The 19,517-nt window shown below is 43.5% G+C and overlaps 1 protein-coding gene across 1 annotated transcript in view; it reads right to left on the minus strand.

The window, feature by feature from the left end:
• Positions 1-3,033: 3,033 nt before the first annotated feature.
• The window catches only part of lrp3 (low density lipoprotein receptor-related protein 3), a 34,280-nt gene continuing 17,796 nt past the window's right edge, over positions 3,034-19,517 (minus strand). Inside the window, exons 3-8 of the mRNA XM_072671507.1 lie at positions 16,614-16,819; positions 16,124-16,518; positions 15,746-15,967; positions 13,691-14,163; positions 11,049-11,181; positions 3,034-8,920 (exon numbers count right to left, since the gene is read on the minus strand). Coding sequence (XP_072527608.1) covers positions 8,042-8,920; positions 11,049-11,181; positions 13,691-14,163; positions 15,746-15,967; positions 16,124-16,518; positions 16,614-16,819 — 2,308 coding nt within the window. The 3' untranslated portion in view covers positions 3,034-8,041. The remainder of the gene's footprint in view (positions 8,921-11,048; positions 11,182-13,690; positions 14,164-15,745; positions 15,968-16,123; positions 16,519-16,613; positions 16,820-19,517) is intronic.

Genomic DNA, 19,517 nt, shown 5'->3' on the forward strand with positions numbered 1-19,517 from the left:
TCTGTTGGAGTCTGTAAGCAGAGGCCTTTGATGACAAATCAAATAGAAAATAATCCAGAAAAGATTCACCAACCCCCTCTCCCTCTCTCCGTTCCACCACCCATCATTTTTTCGGTTGCAGTTGATGGATTATGTTCAGCTAGGTGCCCAGCTCCTCAGTTCATCATATTTAGTGTGCATAGTTATGGTACAGTGGATTAGTAATCATAAAGACTTGCAGAAATCATAAAGAATCAGTGGAGTCATTCCAAAACCTCAGACTAAACTAGTTCTGAGACTCACCTCTTGTTGCATTGAGATGTATGTAATCAATGTATGTCATGTAGTCTTTACACACATTAGTGAAAGAATGGATGCCTCTAAAGAGCTCACTGGACTCCAGTTTGTGAAATTTCCACCCTCCTAGATATTCCACCATCAGCTGTGAGTGGTATTATTGAAAGTGGAAGTGTTTAGGGATCACAGCAACTCAGCCATTAAGCTTCAAACCATGTAAAGCTACAGCGCAGGGGCCCTGAGATCCACTGCTTCAGAGAACCACTTTTCTATGAGATGTGTGGGTGTGAAGAACCTTGTCAAAGTGGTTCTTCCACAGCACTGCTCAAAGAACTCTGGGTGGCACTTTCTTTTGAGCGTACATTCAGTAGCCACATGTAAACCATATTAATGCAGGAACTGCTTATTAAAATGTCATGCCTGGACAGCCATGTAGCGTGGGGGATTCGGCAGGTTCGGCCCTGAGATCCACTGCTTCAGAGAACCACTTTTCTATGAGATGTGTGGGTGTGAAGAACCTTGTCAAAGTGGTTCTTCCACAGCACTGCTCAAAGAACTCTGGGTGGCACTTTCTTTTGAGCGTACATTCAGTAGCCACATGTAAACCATATTAATGCAGGAACTGCTTATTAAAATGTCATGCCTGGACAGCCATGTAGCGTGGGGGATTCGGCAGGTTCGGACTGGTGAACTTGGTAGTACCGAGGACGGGAGGATGTCGTGGAGTAATTGCGGGGATACTTGGTGCACACAAGACACGTCCTGATGCATCCTCGATAACTAGAACTTGGCTAGATGTGAACTTTTGAGTGGAACAGTACTTGGGCTGCGACTGATGAGCTTTCACAGACCACAAGAACACAAGTACAGACAAGATCGCAGATTGAGGAGCAGAAAGGGTCACTCAGCTGTGAAACTCAGCCAGAGACTCAAGTCTCGTACAACTTCATGGCAGCAATATCAGTAGACCTAAAGGAAAGTTCCTCCAATGGCTCATCTCCCTCCTGCTGTTAAACCTTACTCACTGCACCTCGATTAATTGTTCGCTTAAATTGCTCTGCAATGCCACTTGTAATTGACCACAGTGGATGGAAGAGAGAGGTGATACCCCCTAAACTTGCACACGGCCTAAATCATTAGGTCACTAAGTGCAGCTTGCAGATGTTACATTAAAATGCTCTAGAAGTGACCCATGCTTTGGGGTTGAGTTTAAGTGCTTATTCGAAAACACAGTATTTCTCAATCTCACTTCCATCTTCTTTAAATCTGGACCTTGATTCTAGGTGTCAGCATGTATCCCTGTGGGTGTGACACTGCATGTCCAATCATTTACAATAACTGTTCCTTACTAACAAGAAAAAAATCCAGGACTGGAAACTGGATTCAAGTCCAGATTTGAAGACCTGGGTTCTGAACTGGAACACATTAACATGCTATAAAGGGTTCTTTAAAGCAGCAGTATGGAGAATTGGTATTCCGTGTTTCTGGGCTCCGCTTACAGTCAGGAAGTGCAATTCATGCTTTCCACAGGAATTTCTGGAAGTACTGAGAGATACAGAACCGTCACTGAAAGTGAAGGAAGCATGTGGACCGAGACAGTAGAGTGATGTTATGGGATCTGGATTACGGAGTGTTACACAGTTCTTGTGAGAGTTTTTCTGAGTTACATAGTGCAGCATGCTGACCCCAAGCAGCAACGATAGACACTACTCTGCCTCCTACATATCAGTGGAGCATCATGATTTTGAAGCTGGCCTTATAAAAGATACAAAATACTACATACTGTTCCTTTAAGACACACATGTTTGATTTCCTAAAGCAATGTCTCTCAGTTCTAGGAGACCTTCAGATGGTCTAGGTCTTTGCTCCAACTCAACTTTAACACAAGGACCATGTGGACATCCCTGCCCTGAGGACAGGTTTCAGAAGCGATGTCCTGAATAGGGCCAGGGGTATGTTTTTAATTTGATAATTTAGCTGCTCTACCAGTATGATAAACCGGACCTAGCTTAGACAATCAGTATCAATAAGGGTGACCATGCTGGTAGACCAGCATGACCAGCATCACTAAGCTGGTCAACCAGCATGACAAGAACCAAATGCAAGCCAGCTTACCACCATAGGGTACGTTTTCACTTGATGATCAGCTGTTTAACCACCTCAACTATCAAGGACAGCTTGGACCATCCATCTACCTGCAAAAGCTGGCCTTGAGGTGGATTTTTCAGCAGGCAGTGGTTCTCAAATCGATCCCAGGCCCCCCAAGACGGTCTTATTGCTGTCTCCTTATGGGTGTCGTTTGCACGTCGCACATGAAGTCACATAATGCTCTTTGGTACCTTTACTGTTAAGAGAGCTTGGTTGATTACAACACAAACAGTAATTGTAGTGTATTTGTCCATGCTTAGATGCATAGTAAAAAAATAAAACATACAAAACATACTTACAGTATAAGCCAAGGAGAAGCTGCTTGAGCACCTGCCATTTGTTTCTTTTACATCCACTTCCTAAACAGATCAAGTTATTAGGAATCTGCTCCATTTGTTCTATGGTATTCGCTTTGCAAGGCAAATGTATAAAACTCTAGTCTCCGTGCTCTGTCAGTGTCACAATTAGAGGATTTACTGATTAATAAATACACTAAATTCAGTGGCTACCATGAGTTTATCAGCAGACCTGTGCGACCTGTGTGTTACTAATATAAGCAAACCATCACCTTACTGCTCAGACATCACTCCATATTCTTTTCAGCTTGTTTTTATTTACAAGACAATAAATGCTGTCTTCCAGGCAGTCCATCATCAAACTTGGGGCAAAATCCAGATTCCAGAGGCACACAATGTGCATACATTCACATGACATTCAAAGACATCATTTACACTGAAGGTTATTCACAATGAACTGCATTAGCTTGGCTAATGGGGGAAAAAATCTGTCAGAATGCAACCTCGTATCTCCAAAACAATAACTTCACAAGATATTGATTTTTGGGCCATTTCTATTGGTCCATTTTGCTTAAAAAAAAAAAAAAAGGCCACATAACAAAGATGAGCTGGTGCTTCCAATAAGGTCAAATAATAATAAAAACAATATCCAAAAAACTCATTTACAAGGGTTTGTTCTGACAGTGATGATACATTTGACACATCATGAGTCCAAGAAATGAGTACCTCACTTAAATGGCCACTGTCTTTGAACTATTCACACAATGGCCTTTTCCCGTGTTTAGTCAGCTCCGGCAGCTACTGTCCAAACTGTTACATAAGAAAAGAGAGGGAGAGATCAAGGGAGAGGGAGAGGGAGGGGAAATTCAATTTGTAAGAGATCCATAGCTCTGCTGCTACTAGGCTTGATTCAAATTTGATTCACAGGCTCTCCTTCACATATTCCTTCACACGCTCAGTCCTTCTTACTTCATTTCTTCACTCTTTACCCTCGTACATGTCTGAGAAATCCAAGCTGCAGCAGCTCTGCATGCACATCTCCCCTCTCTTTCTGCTGCCTATGGAAAACTATCACACTGACAATTTACACAGACCAGGGGGCTATTTTCACAAAGCAGGATTTTTATAGTTACCTGGACAAGCTGGCGAACTGAATTCCTGCTTTGTGAAATAATCTCTGTAACTGTAATGAAAACACCCTCACAGAAAACCACCACACATTTCCTGAGATCTCTAAAGAGAGACAGACTGACCACAATCCTGCCCAACAGTGGCCACAATAAACAACCTACTACAGCGCTTCCCGTATTCAGGGCTTTAGTACTTTCACCACACACATTTTAGAGTTTCATCGGCTCTAATGAAAATAAATAAATAAATAAAAGTAAGCCACACCTCTTGAAAATGAAGTGTTGGCTTTTACAACAGAAGGCCTTTACATACACTTCTTGCGCAGATCAAGTTATTAGGAATTCGCTCCACTCGTTCTTTATGGTATTGGCTTCGCAAGGCCAATGTACAAAACTCCAAGCCATCTGAAGGCCGTATCAGACTCACAGTAAGGGGATTTACTGCTGACTAGTTCACATTACATTCACGAGACCACCATGGGCTTATTCACAGACCTGCATGTACGGTTACTGACAGACGTGTGATGCCACAGCCACGTCAAAATGATTTTCAAGAGCAATATTCCCCCATAAGTTCCCCCATTTCCCATATTTGACCTTTATTAAAGTCGATGTGCTGCAGAATTGATTTTTCCTTTAATTTCTGCCCAGCTTTTCTCCCCCGATTTTAAATAGCCAATTACCCAACCCACTCATTAGCACTCTCCCCAATCACATGTAATGCACCAAACACTGGGAGGGCGAAGACTGAAACACGCCCTCTAACACATACGCCAACTGCCTCTTTTTAAACTGACGCTGACGCAACAGATGTGTTAGAGATGTGACAGATGGAGACTAAGCTGCAAGCCAGAAATATTCTTGTACATTATTGAACTATAGATAAAATATATAAAGAATTCTGCTTTGTGAAATATGGCCATGTTTGGGAATCCTTGCAAATCACACATACGAAACCATCTTCCAATCCAGGGTTTTCTGACTGCTTTGTCCCGGATTAAACCACAAGCACTAGAGCAGAGATCACTCTGTAGTGAAACTGCAGTGCAGATGACTGCAGGCTGAAGCTGGGAAACTGTAGTTCAACTTCATAGCATTAGGCATACAAGGGAAAGCAGGCAACTCCTTCAGCGCACCACTCAGCAGCAGGGTACAGTTAAGGCTCGGACTTCAGACATTTCAGAAGGGAATAAAACACACACACACACACACACACACACACAAACATTTGACATTAAAGTCCATCACGCGAGTATCAAACATCCTGCATCTGAAATGTCCAGTAAAGCTCAGTGTAGTAGTCGGGGCGGTGCATGCACGGCTCTGGCAATGAAAAAGTAAAACACATTCAGGAAATAAAAAAAAAAAGATGAGTCATGAGTCTTGAATAAGATTTCAGAGGGGAAGGAGTCCCCAGAGCTCTGTTAGAACAGCATAATAATAAGATATAACATCCCTCAGCTGAGCGTTACTGCACTGAGTCAGCACCACATCGCAGCGCTAACCCATAGAGAAAGGTGCTGCCTGTATGCCAGGATCTTTATGGTTCCATAAATAGATTTCCTTCCAATTTCATTCCTAAAATGTGTCTACAGTGTGAGAACATTAGCTGCACATTAGCTCCCCATTTTCCAGCTGCACCAGCGGCACTGGTTATATATATATATAGTAGATACAGAGGCCCCAGATCGTATTTGGACATTCGTGCTTAAAAATATACAATTTCAATGTGTTGGAAATCAAAGGTCAAATCAAGTGGCGTTTATCTGATCACAAACTAATGTGGGTTCAAAGGCTCATCAGTTTCAGGTTCAACATGCTATTGGCCATCTTTGCCTAATACACCCTAAAGATTTGATATTTTTAGCATCGTTTTGAAGAACGTAAACAAGTGCGAGTTAGCCAGGCTCGAGTACAGCCTCCACTGAGGAGAGTTAAGGCTCATTTATGCTCTATGATAAATACGGATACAGATATGGACAGAACCTTCTATTCGTACTCCGCAGCCTTTTTTGTCTGTATTTGTGAATATTCTGCGAATGCTTATGCATAAGGATGGACCGGGGCAGTACCACTGGAAATCATGGGGGCAGAGTAGCGAATGGTTCAAGTTAGAAGAAAAAAAAAAAAAAAAAAGAACACTGCTAATATGAAGAAAAAAACTGGGGCAGAATAGAAACGTATGGCAGACCTCTAGCATTTTACTGCTAGCTGTACTGTGTAGAACTATGTATGTGACAAAAACTACTTTGAGAACTTCGCATCTTCACCATGTTTGCTATCAGAAACCTTAAGCGGAATTCATGCGACTTTTATGTCAATTAAACTCGTCATTCATTAGAAATGTGTGCTGATGGAGGAGGGGAAAACGGGTCATGTGAAGCTTTGCTCTTTTCAGTTTAGGAGCACAAACTCCTCAGAAGGATGTCAGATATAGGTCACATTAAAAAGATGGCAATTTGTCCTGCTTTGTGAACGCAACCAAAGTCTGTTACCTTTAACTCAGTCTATGGGGTAAATTGTAACATTTGCGCTTACTCCACTTTTGGCTGAATTTTTCTGAAACTGTGGCTTCAGAGAAAACTAATTTTACATATGTTCATTTGTAGCAGATATCTTCAGGTTGTTTGTCTGAACAAGCGTAATAATCTTGCTCTTATTAGATCAATTATTTAACAAAAGATGTAATGTTTAAATCACTCAGCCCTGTTCTCTCAGAGAGAGGCTGGTGAGCTTCAGATCATCATCATTTAGAGAAACTTCTAAGCAAACCTTTGCATGTTTATCTCTAAAATGTCTTTGTACACTTTGTACATGATCCAATTAATAAGTCTGAGCTTGCAGACACATTTGAAATGTCCAAATACTTTTTGCTGCCACTGTAAACCAGACATCTGGAATAAATATTGAAATATTGTTATTTTGCCATATAGTCTGCATTGCTGAGTATGGAATCGGTAATGAAGTCAGCTGAGTACTAGCCTTGCATCGCAAGTCTTAAGAGTGTCTTTCAGATTCACTTTACTGTATGAGGCACACTCACCTATCACTTTACCACAAGCACCAACCTTTCTAGAATCTCTGCTGGGGTCTACCATTACATAATGTCGCCAGTCTGCTGATTGGTCAGTCAACCCCACTTATTATTGGGCAGTTATTGACCACTAGGTCTTTGTTAGCCAGACATTATTTGGGCGTTGCACCATTCTCAACATTGACATGGTGGTAGTGACACAATAGCATACTAATAGTAATAGTAGAGTGCATCACACACATTGGTGTTGCTGGGGTATTGACACATATAGGTGTGACTGCAAGGTTGAAGAGAAGTCCAGCACCCAAAATGATCCGGCCAAGAGCAGCTATGTGGTCAGAATTGCTAAGACCATCAACAAAGGTTTTAATGCATCGCAAAATACACAGGCTACAGTCTCAAAAGCCCCTTTCACACAGGCGCTTTGAACCAGATAAGGAAGAGGCTTAAGAGTAAGCGTGAGCTGGCAATTTACCTTAAGGAGACCTAGCAGAATTCCTGGGAAATTAGTAAGAGGGTAATGTGTGAAACGAATGCCGTAAAAAACAAAGTGGAAAGTTTATGTATCACTTATATACATATATATATAGTTTTTAGATGTGAAGCACCTCATGGACCTGACCTGCAACCTCATTTGCTTACACATGTTTAGCAGAACAAAATGTTCATGGCATCTTCTGCATAAAAGCAAAGCAAAATTGTGACAGTTTTCAGTTTTCACTGATGTGTATTTTTCCCACTGATGAATCATATCCTGGTTAGCAGCACTTTCATGGCAAGTACAAACGTCTGCATCTGGGCATTCATGTAAATGACACAAAACCCAAACATTACCAGTTCAAAAGTGTGAAATAGGCTAAACTGTGCACTAGCAAGGGAATGTGTTACCAATAAAGTAGCCGTGAGTATATCATTTTATGAATACAATCAAATTACAGTATTGTGATGATATTCTTCTAGGCCATTCTGTCAACCTTTAGATGAACGCAAATCTACAGAGCCATTAGCTCCTGCTAAAACAGAGCATGGGAATGGTACACTCCATGTTGTCATGCCTGTTGTAGAGCTTTATCCAGTGTTCCACACAGCCACCTTCTCTCCATGTGTCCACACATCAGTGTCCACATGAATCCACCTGAAAATGTGATGAAGGCTCCTCAATGAACAAACGGAACATTATCCTCCTCTTCGTCGCTGCTCGTGAGTTCGCAAGGCAAAGTTTCCTTAAAAGACCAATTCTTAGAGTGGTCATCAAGGTTGGATGGCGGTCTAGAGTCAGAGTGCGTTTCAGTGCACGTGTCTGGAAAGGTTTCCATTTCTTTGTCCGTCGGAGAGCCCCCTTCTTCCTCATTCTGGCTGCTGGAGGAGGTCAGAGACTCCGGGGAAGAAAGGGGAGAAATGGCCAGCGAGGAATAGCGCTTTACCGATACCCCTCCCAGCTCGGCAGCCAGACTCTGCACGGTTCTCTTGGATACCCGCAGGCGATACATCCCATTTGAGGAATCGTTTGGCGCTCCAGAAGGTTTGCCCATGTCTCTGTGTCCAGCAGAGGGCGCTTCACTGCCCAGACTGGACCTCGATCGGTCCTCTGCCAATTCTGGAGACCTGTGGTCGCTGTCCTCCTCATCTTCGTCTTCAAGGGTGTCAGAGGTGGATCGTGGTGAGGCAGGCGAGAGAGGGGACGGGGGAGACTCGTTTTGGGGTAAATGCAGAGCCTGAGCATGAGCCTGCAGAGCCAGACCCAGTGCAGCGTTGGAGCAAGGGACGAGTGTGTGTCCAGTTCCGGGCCGCTCCAAGTCACTCCTTCGAGTGTCTGCCGCTCTGTAACTGTGAAGGCCTGGCGTCGCCTGCGCATGAGAGCGTGTGTGCGCGTGGCCGGGAGGCGTGAGCAGGGGGATTTGACCCCGCAGCCGGCTCCCGCGGTGGAAAAGGCGACTCCAGAGGCGACCCAGCCTGCGGCGAGACGTCCCGCGACGTGAGGAGTGGCGGCGGATCTGCCTGCGCATGGCTGTGCGGAGATTCTGCAGGATCGAGGCCTAAGGAGGGAAAGAGAGTACATGTTGAGCATATGTACTGTATGTGTGTACACCGCATGGCCAAAAGTATGTGGACACCCATATGACAGCCGTATGTGCTTGCTGAACATCTCACGGCAAAACCATGGCCACTGACATTTACTGTACAGTATAACACCTTCCATTCTTCTGAGAAGGCTTCCCACTGGATTCATAAATGTGGGGATTTGCTTCCATTCAGCCAAAGGAGGAGAATGCCAAAGGAGTAAGCCTGGGTTCTGATGTTGGGGGATAGGTTTTGGCTCACAGTCAGCATTCTAGATTATCTCTCTGTTTAAGCCAGTCAGTTTTCTTCCACATCAAACATAAACTTAAATTCTTTATAGACCATGCTTTGTACGAGGGGGCTTTCCCAATCCAATGCCACAAAGCTGGAAGCACACAATTCTCTTAGAGATCACGGTGTGCTGTCAGGTTGCCAGACAGGGAAGTGTGATTCATCACTTCAGAGGACGTTTTTTTCACCGCCCCCGAGTTCAGAGGCAGCAATGCTTTACACATTTTCAACACTTGACAATAAATGTGGTGATCTTGGCCATGGACATCATTTCATGAAGTCCCAGACATGCCGTTCTTGATTGGACAAGGTTTCCTGAGACAGCTAGAAACTAGCAGGGAGTGTTACAGCCAAGAATAGACATTTGTTCTTTTTCATTTTTTCATGTTGCACACTTCAACCCTTGACAGCTCCATTCTCTAAGCTTGTGTGGTTTATCTATTGGTTGGCCGAGCTGCTAAACATGTCTATTCACAATGACAGCACTTACAGTTGACCGGGGCAGCTCTAGCAGGGCAGTAATTTGGCAAATTGACTTGTTGGAAAGGTAGTCATGGGGAGTGCTTGCCTGATGGTGTGCTCTGTTTGGAAATGTGGAAGGTGGGGGGTAGAGAGAGTTATGGGTGAGAGAGAACAAAAAAAAACAGGAAGAATGGTAGGAGAAAGAGAAAAAGGGAGAGAGAGAGAGAGAGAACAAAAGAAGGAAAGTGAGAGAGAAAGACGGAGGTGTCCGCCAAGCCGTCAAGCTCGTCAATCATGCAGCAGTCCATTTCCTCGTTTCCATGGAGACAGGCTTTGCCTTTTCATCTTGGATGCAAATCAATCAGAAGTGAGAGATTTTTCATTCTTAGGGTTTGGAGGTAATAAGCTGGTCTGTCGCTGGCTGCATACAGAAAGCTCTCTGCCAACGTCTCATTACTGCAGACTGAGTCTGATGTATTCCACTCCCTCTGTGCCCTTCAGTCCCCCTCTCTTCACACCACACGAAGGAGGACAGCAGCACACAACCAGCCTCTACACACCTGTACTGCTTTTGTGTGTACTCAGCGAAAACACAGACACACAACTAGCAACCCCCCTCCCAAAAAAACCCCCCAAAAAACAAGAGATATAAATAATATACATAAACCAAAATTACAAATATAATTTCCTGGTTTACTTGTTTTTAAATCTACCATCAATTATTAGTAAGTTATTCTAGCTACTCATGAATCAAAGGGAGAAACTGTGGGGTAATGTACAGAAGTAAAGAGTCTAATAAAGACACTGGGGCATCTGTCTGCACTGAACCGAACACAGAAATTTTAGCAGTCCCCTACTCTAACACTCCTCTATATCACTGGAATTCTCATCCAGTCCAGACTGAGTACTGCTGTTCTTTCCTGTGTTGAAAGTGGGGTGAACAGATAAACAGGATGTAATTCTGTCCTAAAATTCTCCAGTTAAAGACTGACACAGATAAGCAGCCTACATCCGCCAGCATCACACAGACGTCACACAGCTTTAACCCCAGGAGAAACCCTCAGAGGATATGACACATAAAATACTCTGGACTGGATTTTCCCACGTGTGGAAGTCACACACATACACACACAAAGTTCCACAATAGCAGGAATTGTCAGGAGAATAACAATTAGAACAGGTCAGCCAGTAAAGAAATACTTACCTTTAGACCAGAATAAAAGTCTGTGTATGGTCATTATAATAATGAATAAAATAAATAAATGAAATGAATAATCAAATGTGTAATTTGTGTGTAAATGTAGGTAAGTACATCCTGACTGTGTTTCTACCCGTATAGCACTAGTATACCTGATTAGGGTGATAAGCAGGGAAGTCCTCCACTGGAGGTATAAGACCCTGAGCAATCAGCTGACCATACGAGGGTGGAGCTTCACGTTGCACAAACTCCGCCTCCAACCGAGTCATCTGTGTTTCAAAAGCTCTGCAGAGAAAGAGAGGAAGAAATTACTGTAAAAAAAAAAACACAATTATATTATACAAAGTTATATCAGAATATTATGAACACCCCTAGTTTGGAATAAACACTGCCCATCATATCTGCTCCACTTACCATACAGGAGCACTTTGTAGTTCTATAATTACATACTTTAGTCAATCTATCGGTTTCTCTGCACACTTTCTTAGCATTCTTTTACCATGTTTCCCAATAGTTAATAGGACCCCACAGGACCACCACAGAGCAGGTGGTGAGTTCATGAGTTCTTTCCAAATATGTTGGTGTATTTCAAACACACATTTACATTTAAGGCATTTAGCAGACGCTCTTATCCAGAGCGACTTACAAAGTGCTTTGCTATTTACCCAAGAAAAACCTCAGCTAGTTAGAATAGACCAATAAATCAAAGGATACCTCTAAGCTTTAGAGATTACTAAACACAAGACAATAAGGTGAGCATAGTACTCTATTCATCCAAGTACTCTCGGAAGAGGTAGGTCTTCAGTCTGGGTTTGAGGACAGCGAGCGACTCGGCCGTTCGGACACCCAGGGGAAGCTCGTTCCACCACTTTGGTGCAGGACAGAAAAAAAGCCTGAACACTCGTCTTCCACACAAATGTATGCGTTATAATTATTCATTCAGCATCTCCATATTTAAATGATATGGAAACAGTGGGGCACTAGGATTCAGCGCTGCCTTAGCTGCTGAGAGAGAAGAAACTGAAGAGACAATTAGGAACTGCTGAAGCTGTGACAGGATATTGGCTAAAAGATTAATGAGACAGGAGCTTTTTCTCAACCTATATCATGCACAGAGAGTACAGAGGGACGATACCTACCTACAATATGAATTTATTGGAAAGTGAGGGCAATATAGCTACCTATAGTTTTTTACCCTGTACAAACTGTTTAGCTAGCAGATTTTGGGTTCATGTGACAAGGCAATTATTTTTGAGAACTTTGGTTTTTGTCACTCTAGTGTTCAGTTACATACTACTGTTTTATTAAACTCAGAGAGGATAAGGGGGTGGGGCGGGGATGGGGGGGGGGGCCTGCCAGGGATGTTGAGGCACCAGTCTACAGTCTGTATATTCCCATAACTCCACAGGACCTGTAACCCATCTAAGAGAGAGCAAGGGGCACTGCTTGATCTCAATACTTCTGACTGATCTGTGGTGTCAGTAGGGGTGGGAAATACAATGATGTTTTATTGAGTCATTATGATACAAAATATACTTTAATTAGTATATTATCAATATAGTACTTGAACACTGGCCAATTGTATGTTTAGCCTTGTTTAACTGGACAGAGCAGAAAAGTTTCAAAAATTAATCACTGTACTGCAGTGAACTACTTTGATTTTAGTGAGAATGAAAAGGTATAAATAAAGCTTTGCCATTTCTGTAATAAAGCCAAAAATAGAGGAAAGTGCTTCATTTACTTTTACTATCACTTTAGCCTTTCAGAACTTCAATTATAAACTGATTTGTATGAAGTTAAATAAATCTGCACTCATATGATCCTACCGGCACAAACCAGCATTTAATTTTGTTTGAAGGGAAACAAGGGCAATGCCATTAGAGGCTAAAAATAGCCACCCAGAGACAATTAGCAGCCTCAAGGTCTTGCTCTGTCCGCCTGTCACTCTCTTTCTGTTTCGCTCACCCTTCTGTAGATCAGATCAATAGTGAGAAGCCTGACTACAGACACATAAACCTGCTATGCTGTATCAGCTTCACAGCTTCAGCAGTTAACAACTAAAGCTCCATTCTGTTGTCACTGTTGTGTTTGAGAGAAGAGCGCTTGGGGTGTGTGTGTGTGTGGGGGGGGGGGGGGGGGTTAGAGAAAGACAGAGCGCACTCTGGCACAAATCTAATAAAGGCTGTGGAAACAGGAGAGGTGATGAGAGGAACTGAGAGTCAGCGAAGAACAGATGGGAGGAAGAGTGATGTAATGTGGAGGGTGGGGCTAAACTGTGCTACTGTGATTGAAAAAATGATCATGACAAAATCTGAAGTGCACAGGGAGACAGAAAAGAGTGACAGCATGACAGGAAAAAAAAGGGCAGATAATGGTCACAGCTCATCAAGATATACTCGGAGGCGGAGCCAGCAGGTGGTGAACAGGCCATCTCCACTAGCCCCACCCTTCAAGTGGACAGCCAGCAAAAAGAAAGTAATTAAAATGAGGGGCAAAGAGAGTTAGACTTATATGTGTGTTGGCCTGGTCGGGTCCACCATTGAGGTCCACCCCTATTCCAAACCTCTCCCAATATCTCTGCCACCCAATAACTCAGTATAACTTGTAATAATAATAGTATGTGAGTTTCTATAGGGGTAAATCAACTGACTGAAGTGCATGTCAGCACAGTAGTCCTAAGGTGCTGTTTATGAGTGAATGGCTAGACTTCTTCACCGTGTCTGCCAGGTCTGTGTTATCGTTGACACTAAAAAAACAAATCAATAACTGTTATGATTTAACTGTCCAGGCCTACCGGTACTCCCTTGTCCGGAGTGAATAGAGCTTGAAAGCGCAGCCCAGGGCGATGACCAGCAGTAGGCCACACACCAGGCTGCCGATCAATGCAGCGGTGATTACTTTGCGGGGCACAGCGGCAGGGCAATCGCGTTCATCGCTGCCGTCCAGACAGTCCTCTTGGCCGTCACAGCGCCATGTCTCAAAGATGCAGAGGTTGGTGCCGCAGTGGAAGTTTCCTGGCTGGCAGGAAAAGCAGTTTTTCTCATCGGAGCCACCTGGACATTTCTTCTGGTTGTCACAGCGCTCGGATGCCTGATAGCAGGCCCCACCTCCCCCTTCACATGGATACTGTCCCGGTGGGCACGGGGGGCAACCCTCCTCATCCCTGCCGCCTGGGCAGTGCCAGTAGCCGTCACAGCGCTGCTGCTTAGAGTAACAGCCCTCATCTGGACCACATGGGAACTCACCTGGGAAACAATAGCCTTTCACCTGGTTAGTGAGAGAGAGAGAGAGAGAGAGAGAGAGAGAGGTATGTTTATATGCTAGAATCAAGCTTCATTCAATTGATTATATTTTATATGCTTGATAAAAGAAATGATGTTTGTCGATTTGACTGAACTTATGGGCAAGTTTAAATGGAAATAAAAGATAAAGCAGGATTTTGAAAGAAATAGCATTTCTAGCTCCTGGGCTCGCCCTACAGTCAGTAAATGTAATAAACACACTGAGCCACCCCTGAAAGACATGCTTTACACATGTATATCTGGACAAGCTGAGAGATACAGAACGGTCACTGAAAGACAGCAGACAACAACAAAATTCAAATTTTGTTAGAAGCTATTTTCCCTTTTACATGTCATTAGCTTTTCAATATGATTTTGAAGTTGATATTTTAAGGTTGGCTTTAAACGAAGTCCGATTTAAGCCAGACAGTTAAAATGTTTTTTTTTTTTTTTTAATGACATGTAAACCACTTTTTAGCCACTGAACTGTACTAAATAAAGAAAAGTAGAGGTCGAGGCTTTTTCCCCTGGCCATTTCTGACATTAACCCATTTCAACTAAAAAGTATAATAATACAGTGATGGACAATTAGGACTAGGCTGTGCAGATGTCGTTCAATGTCTTATTATTACTGTTCTGTATAAACCACAGACCACAAATCCACAGTAGGTAGCATGGCTTCAGTCCCCCCCAGACAAGCATTACAGTTTTAACTGTGCTAACTCCATTAGAAAAGCATCAATCTACAGTTTTCAAGAGGTTACCTGTCTATTTTTAAGACACCTAAAATTAATAAGCCTTGACACACTGAGTACAGTGCGTTTCTAAAGATTTAGCTAGCTGATTCCAGACGCTAAACTGATGCTAAATGATGTTGAAAGTTCCTTTTAAAGAAATCTGTGTGAGGGGAGAGTTTTTCAGCACTTCTGTTTTCTCCACGCTACCCAAATGCTTTGCTTCCCAGTGCTAGCAGTCCAGGGAATTTCCTGGAATACAGTAGCTTAATCAAAGCTCAGAACTTACAAAAGCTCATACAAATTAGGCAGCCAGTACAGACCAAATGTGGAAGTCAGTGATTTTGTCTAATGGGCAAAAATAAAATAAAAAGACAAAATAAATAAATAAATAAATAAGTGAAGTAACCATTTTCAGTGCTGTTTATTTATATTATCTTTAACTATCATCATGTAACCATACATGCAAATAAAACTGTGTACAGTGAGTTTATAAAAGGTATAAAGTTAAGCAGCACTACACAATTCTCGTGAGTGCGGTCCTGCCAGCTTCACCAAAGTTACAGTGCAGTGCAATTAGCAGTGTACTGAGCTCAGAGTAGCAACGATAGAAAGGCTATTCTCCCTACTACAATTCAGCGGAGCATCAACATGCTTTTGAAGCTGCATTTCCAGGTAAAATGCTACATAAAGTTGCTTTAAATAAACTGTATATCAGTGATGTAATTCAGAACATTCATGGCAACCAGGAACTGAATGGGAATAAGAACAGTATTCCTGACCGCATGTGTGCTGCTCACATAATTAATAATCACAGAGAAGCAGGGTCCACACCTGGTATGAAGCATTAAAGCCGTGTCCTTGACTGTGTGGTTTGGCGTGGTACAGTACGCTCATCTGACCCTGTGATGACTCCAGTACAGCTGGACGGTGGTTGTTGTGGTGGGACAGACTCTGCAGAAGACGCTCCGCCCTTTCCCCCAAACCATCATACACAGAGAGAGTGTCCCCCACGCCCAGCTGCAGGTCCAAACGCAAGAGAAGAGGCTTCGTATCCTAAAGGCCAGTAAGTGGGGAAAGGAGGAGAGAAATTTGGGGGGCTTATAGGTGAGGAACAGTTTTGAAGGAATAAACGAAGAAATGAGCATAACAGGTTTAAACTGTGTATTAAATATTTCCAGCTGTCTCAATCACGGTTACCTCCTACTGTACCTGCGTATCCAGAAGCCAGGTGCAGTACAGGTCCGTCCCGCTGCTCCTGTTGGCCCTGAAGAAATCAGGCGAGGCGAATGTTCCGTAGAAGTTGGCGAGGCGTTTTCCGCACGAGGTGTCAGGGCAGTGGGCCTCGTCTGAACCGTCCGGGCAGTCCAGCGCCCCGTTACATCGCAGAGCAGAGGGCAGACAGCGGGTGGATTGGGCATGGCTGCACTGTAGGGTGCCCGGCGGGCACAGGCTGACACGGGCAGGTGTGGGCGAAGGGGCACAGCTCCGCTCATCTGTATTATCACCACACTCATCTAAACCATTACAGCGCCAGGAGCGCGGCACACACTTCCCATTACCACACAAAAACTCATCACTCTCACAAGTACTCTCACCCAGACGACCTGCAGAGAGAGGCAGAGAGAGATATGAGAACAGAAAAGAGGGTAAGAGAAAGCCAGAGATAAGAAGACAAAAGTAGATGCCGGTGTTCACTCACTGCGTATGTAGGAGAGTCTGAAACCCTGGGCTAGGCCTGAGCTGTTGCCCTGTGAGTGAAAGTGAAGCCACACTCGTCCCCTGGAGGAGATGAATGGAGGGGGCAGCACAGAGCCACACACTCGATACTCCTCCTTCCAAGTGGGACCCAGCAGCAGCCAGTCGCCACGGCAACTGCCAGACTCCTCCACATCGAAGCTGTGAAAGCTGCAGACAAAAGTGAGTGAGAGAGTTACCATACAACCCATTTTCCGGCTTTTACCAATACCGATTTTAGGTGGTAGACAATTCTGACAGGAGGTAATATTGAGGTGCCTGAGAGCAGAGGAGCTGCGATTGGCTGGCGCCAAGACCCAAGTGAGCGGCAAGTGGGGCCTAGCAGGGCAAGGAAACAGTGAGCAAAGTACAGTGAGCCTGGTTCCCTGGTCCACAGCCCTGAAAGTCTTGAGATCTTATGTAAGAAACCCATATATTTCAGAATATGATGCTATAACAACCACCAATCATACTCCTGTGCAGGAAACACTGCATTATACCACAGAAAACATTTTCTGAGAGCCCGAACACAGTTCTTTTGATTCAGAAAAGACTTACGTTCTTCTTGTTTGACAGTTAAAAGTTGAGAGTTCCCATTATTTTATTGTTTTAAAATGACATTCCAGCCTAAAACTGCGTTTTAATACAGCAGGTCTCCGGTCATGCAGTATTCTGTAGCTCAGCATTGTATCCCCCAACCTCACCAGTTAGATGATTAGATGATTAGTCACCTTGTGGGTTTTAACACGGCAGTAATTTCAGGCTCCTGCAGACGCCGTCACATGAGGATGATCGGCTGTAAACAATTACGGGGTGTGCTATAAGATTCATAGATTGAGAGGAGGTGGCAGTGAATGCCTCATTGGATGTGTGGAAAATGAGCCGCAAAGCAGATGGTGATGAATGGCACAAAGGAGTGACTGCACTGGGCGTACCAAAGACCATAGTGTGAAGGAAGCAGCTGAATTTGCAGGTGTATTGAAGCACTGAAGGCCAAACAGGTCTACAAGCAGTGGTAAAAATCTGTTGTGGCCGGAAGACGGCACCGACGGGCAGCGACGTTTCCATGTTTCACGGCTTGTGAACAGAAATAGTTTCGTTCCAGGCAAGAATTGCTTCTAGAAGTCAACGCAGGTCCTTCACAACCGATATCTGAAAGAACACCTAGAACAATATACTGTGATCACACGAAGCAGAGCGGCACGTAAGAGGCCGTTGTTCACTTCTGCGCAAGAATGATGAGAGACTGGGATTTTTGCCACTGCTGGTAGACCCGTATGACCGTAAGCTTCTGATACTCCTGCAAATTCAGCTACTTCCTTCACTCTGTGGCCTTTGGCACGCCCAATGCAGACACACCTTTCTGCCAATCATGAACATCTCCTTTGCAACCCACTTTCCACAAATCCAGCAAGACATTAACGGCACTATACCACTTTTCTCAACCCATAAATCTCGTCACACTCTCCGCAGGCATTTATAGCCTGATCATCCCTATGCAACACCAGTGTCACAAATTCCAGTCCTGACTGGTAGCTTAGACACTGATCTACAAGCTAATAAATACAATCCATCTAAATATTGCATAAAATCCTTGTAATATAACAATATTGAAGAACATCCCTTTAAAGTTAAAGGGGTGAAAGATATAATATCTGTAAAATGACTTTGTGAGCATCTGCTGTTTGAGTTTAAGAAATATGACAATCATATCTGACCATCCTATCAGTTGGTCAACTGGGCAATATGGCCAAAAAATAATTTTAAAAAGTTTACAATTAATTAAAAAAAACATTTATGATGAATTAAGTATACATCTAGAATGTGTCCATGCTTTTCATAATTCGGCATGTAAAGCACTGTTTATCTAGAACTACTGGGGCCAGTTTATATTTGACCACATAATATTATATGGATACTAACAGTTCAGAATCGTTAGCTTCTTAAAACTGCTTTCCCATCGTTTGGTCAGACGCATGAGATGGAGGAGGAAGCGGCTACAGTGGGAACTGGCTGGGAATGAATAGAGAGGAAGTGTCTTCTAAGATGCTACAAAGACTCAGTAGGACTGTGAAACATTCTTCAGCCACCCCATCATTTTTTTTCATCACGCACTTGAAGAGAGAGCGAGAGAGAGGGAGCACACGAGAGAGAGAGGATGCATGTCCGCAGTGCAGTAAATGCATGACCTGTGATCCTGTACAGCATGGACTGTAAACCCATCAAATAGATCATAGGTGCACACACACACACACACACACACACACACAGCTAGAACAGACATTCAGTAGCAGTGTATAATAAAAGCACTTTTAACGGCCAATAAATTCACACCATTACAATCTGCAGAAAGTCCAGACCTGAACTAAACCATATTCTGCACTAGTAACCCTGTTCAGTGCAGAATTATAGAGTAATAGAGTGATTTAGTCCAGTAAAGCTGCTGGAGAGTTTTAATGGGAAGCTCAAGTCCTTTCTCGGTCTACTTCATCTGTAGCATTTAACATTTTAGAGGGTTAAGCTGTAGAAAAAGTCAGAGTAGTTTGGTGAGAAATGCTCAATTTTAGAGAGTCAGAATTCTGCACACTGACGGCAATGGGAATCAATCATAGTCCCTAAAGAGCACCCCTTCCCCCCTATATACCACTTTATAAATCTTGTATACATCACATCCTCTGTAAACATAATCAGCACTATTAAGAAAACTGCCTCATCAACTGCTCATCTCAGAATGTGGGGGTGTACTCTGCCAATGCTTCAGGACATTTACAACAGCAGGGTTATAAAGCACCCTGGACATCATCTCCTCCAACCACATCCCTCTGGCAAAAGACTCCGGGCTATCAAAGAGCCAGCACAACTAGACACC

This window comes from Salminus brasiliensis, chromosome 25, assembly GCF_030463535.1.
Source record: "Salminus brasiliensis chromosome 25, fSalBra1.hap2, whole genome shotgun sequence".
Lineage (NCBI taxonomy): Eukaryota > Metazoa > Chordata > Actinopteri > Characiformes > Bryconidae > Salminus > Salminus brasiliensis.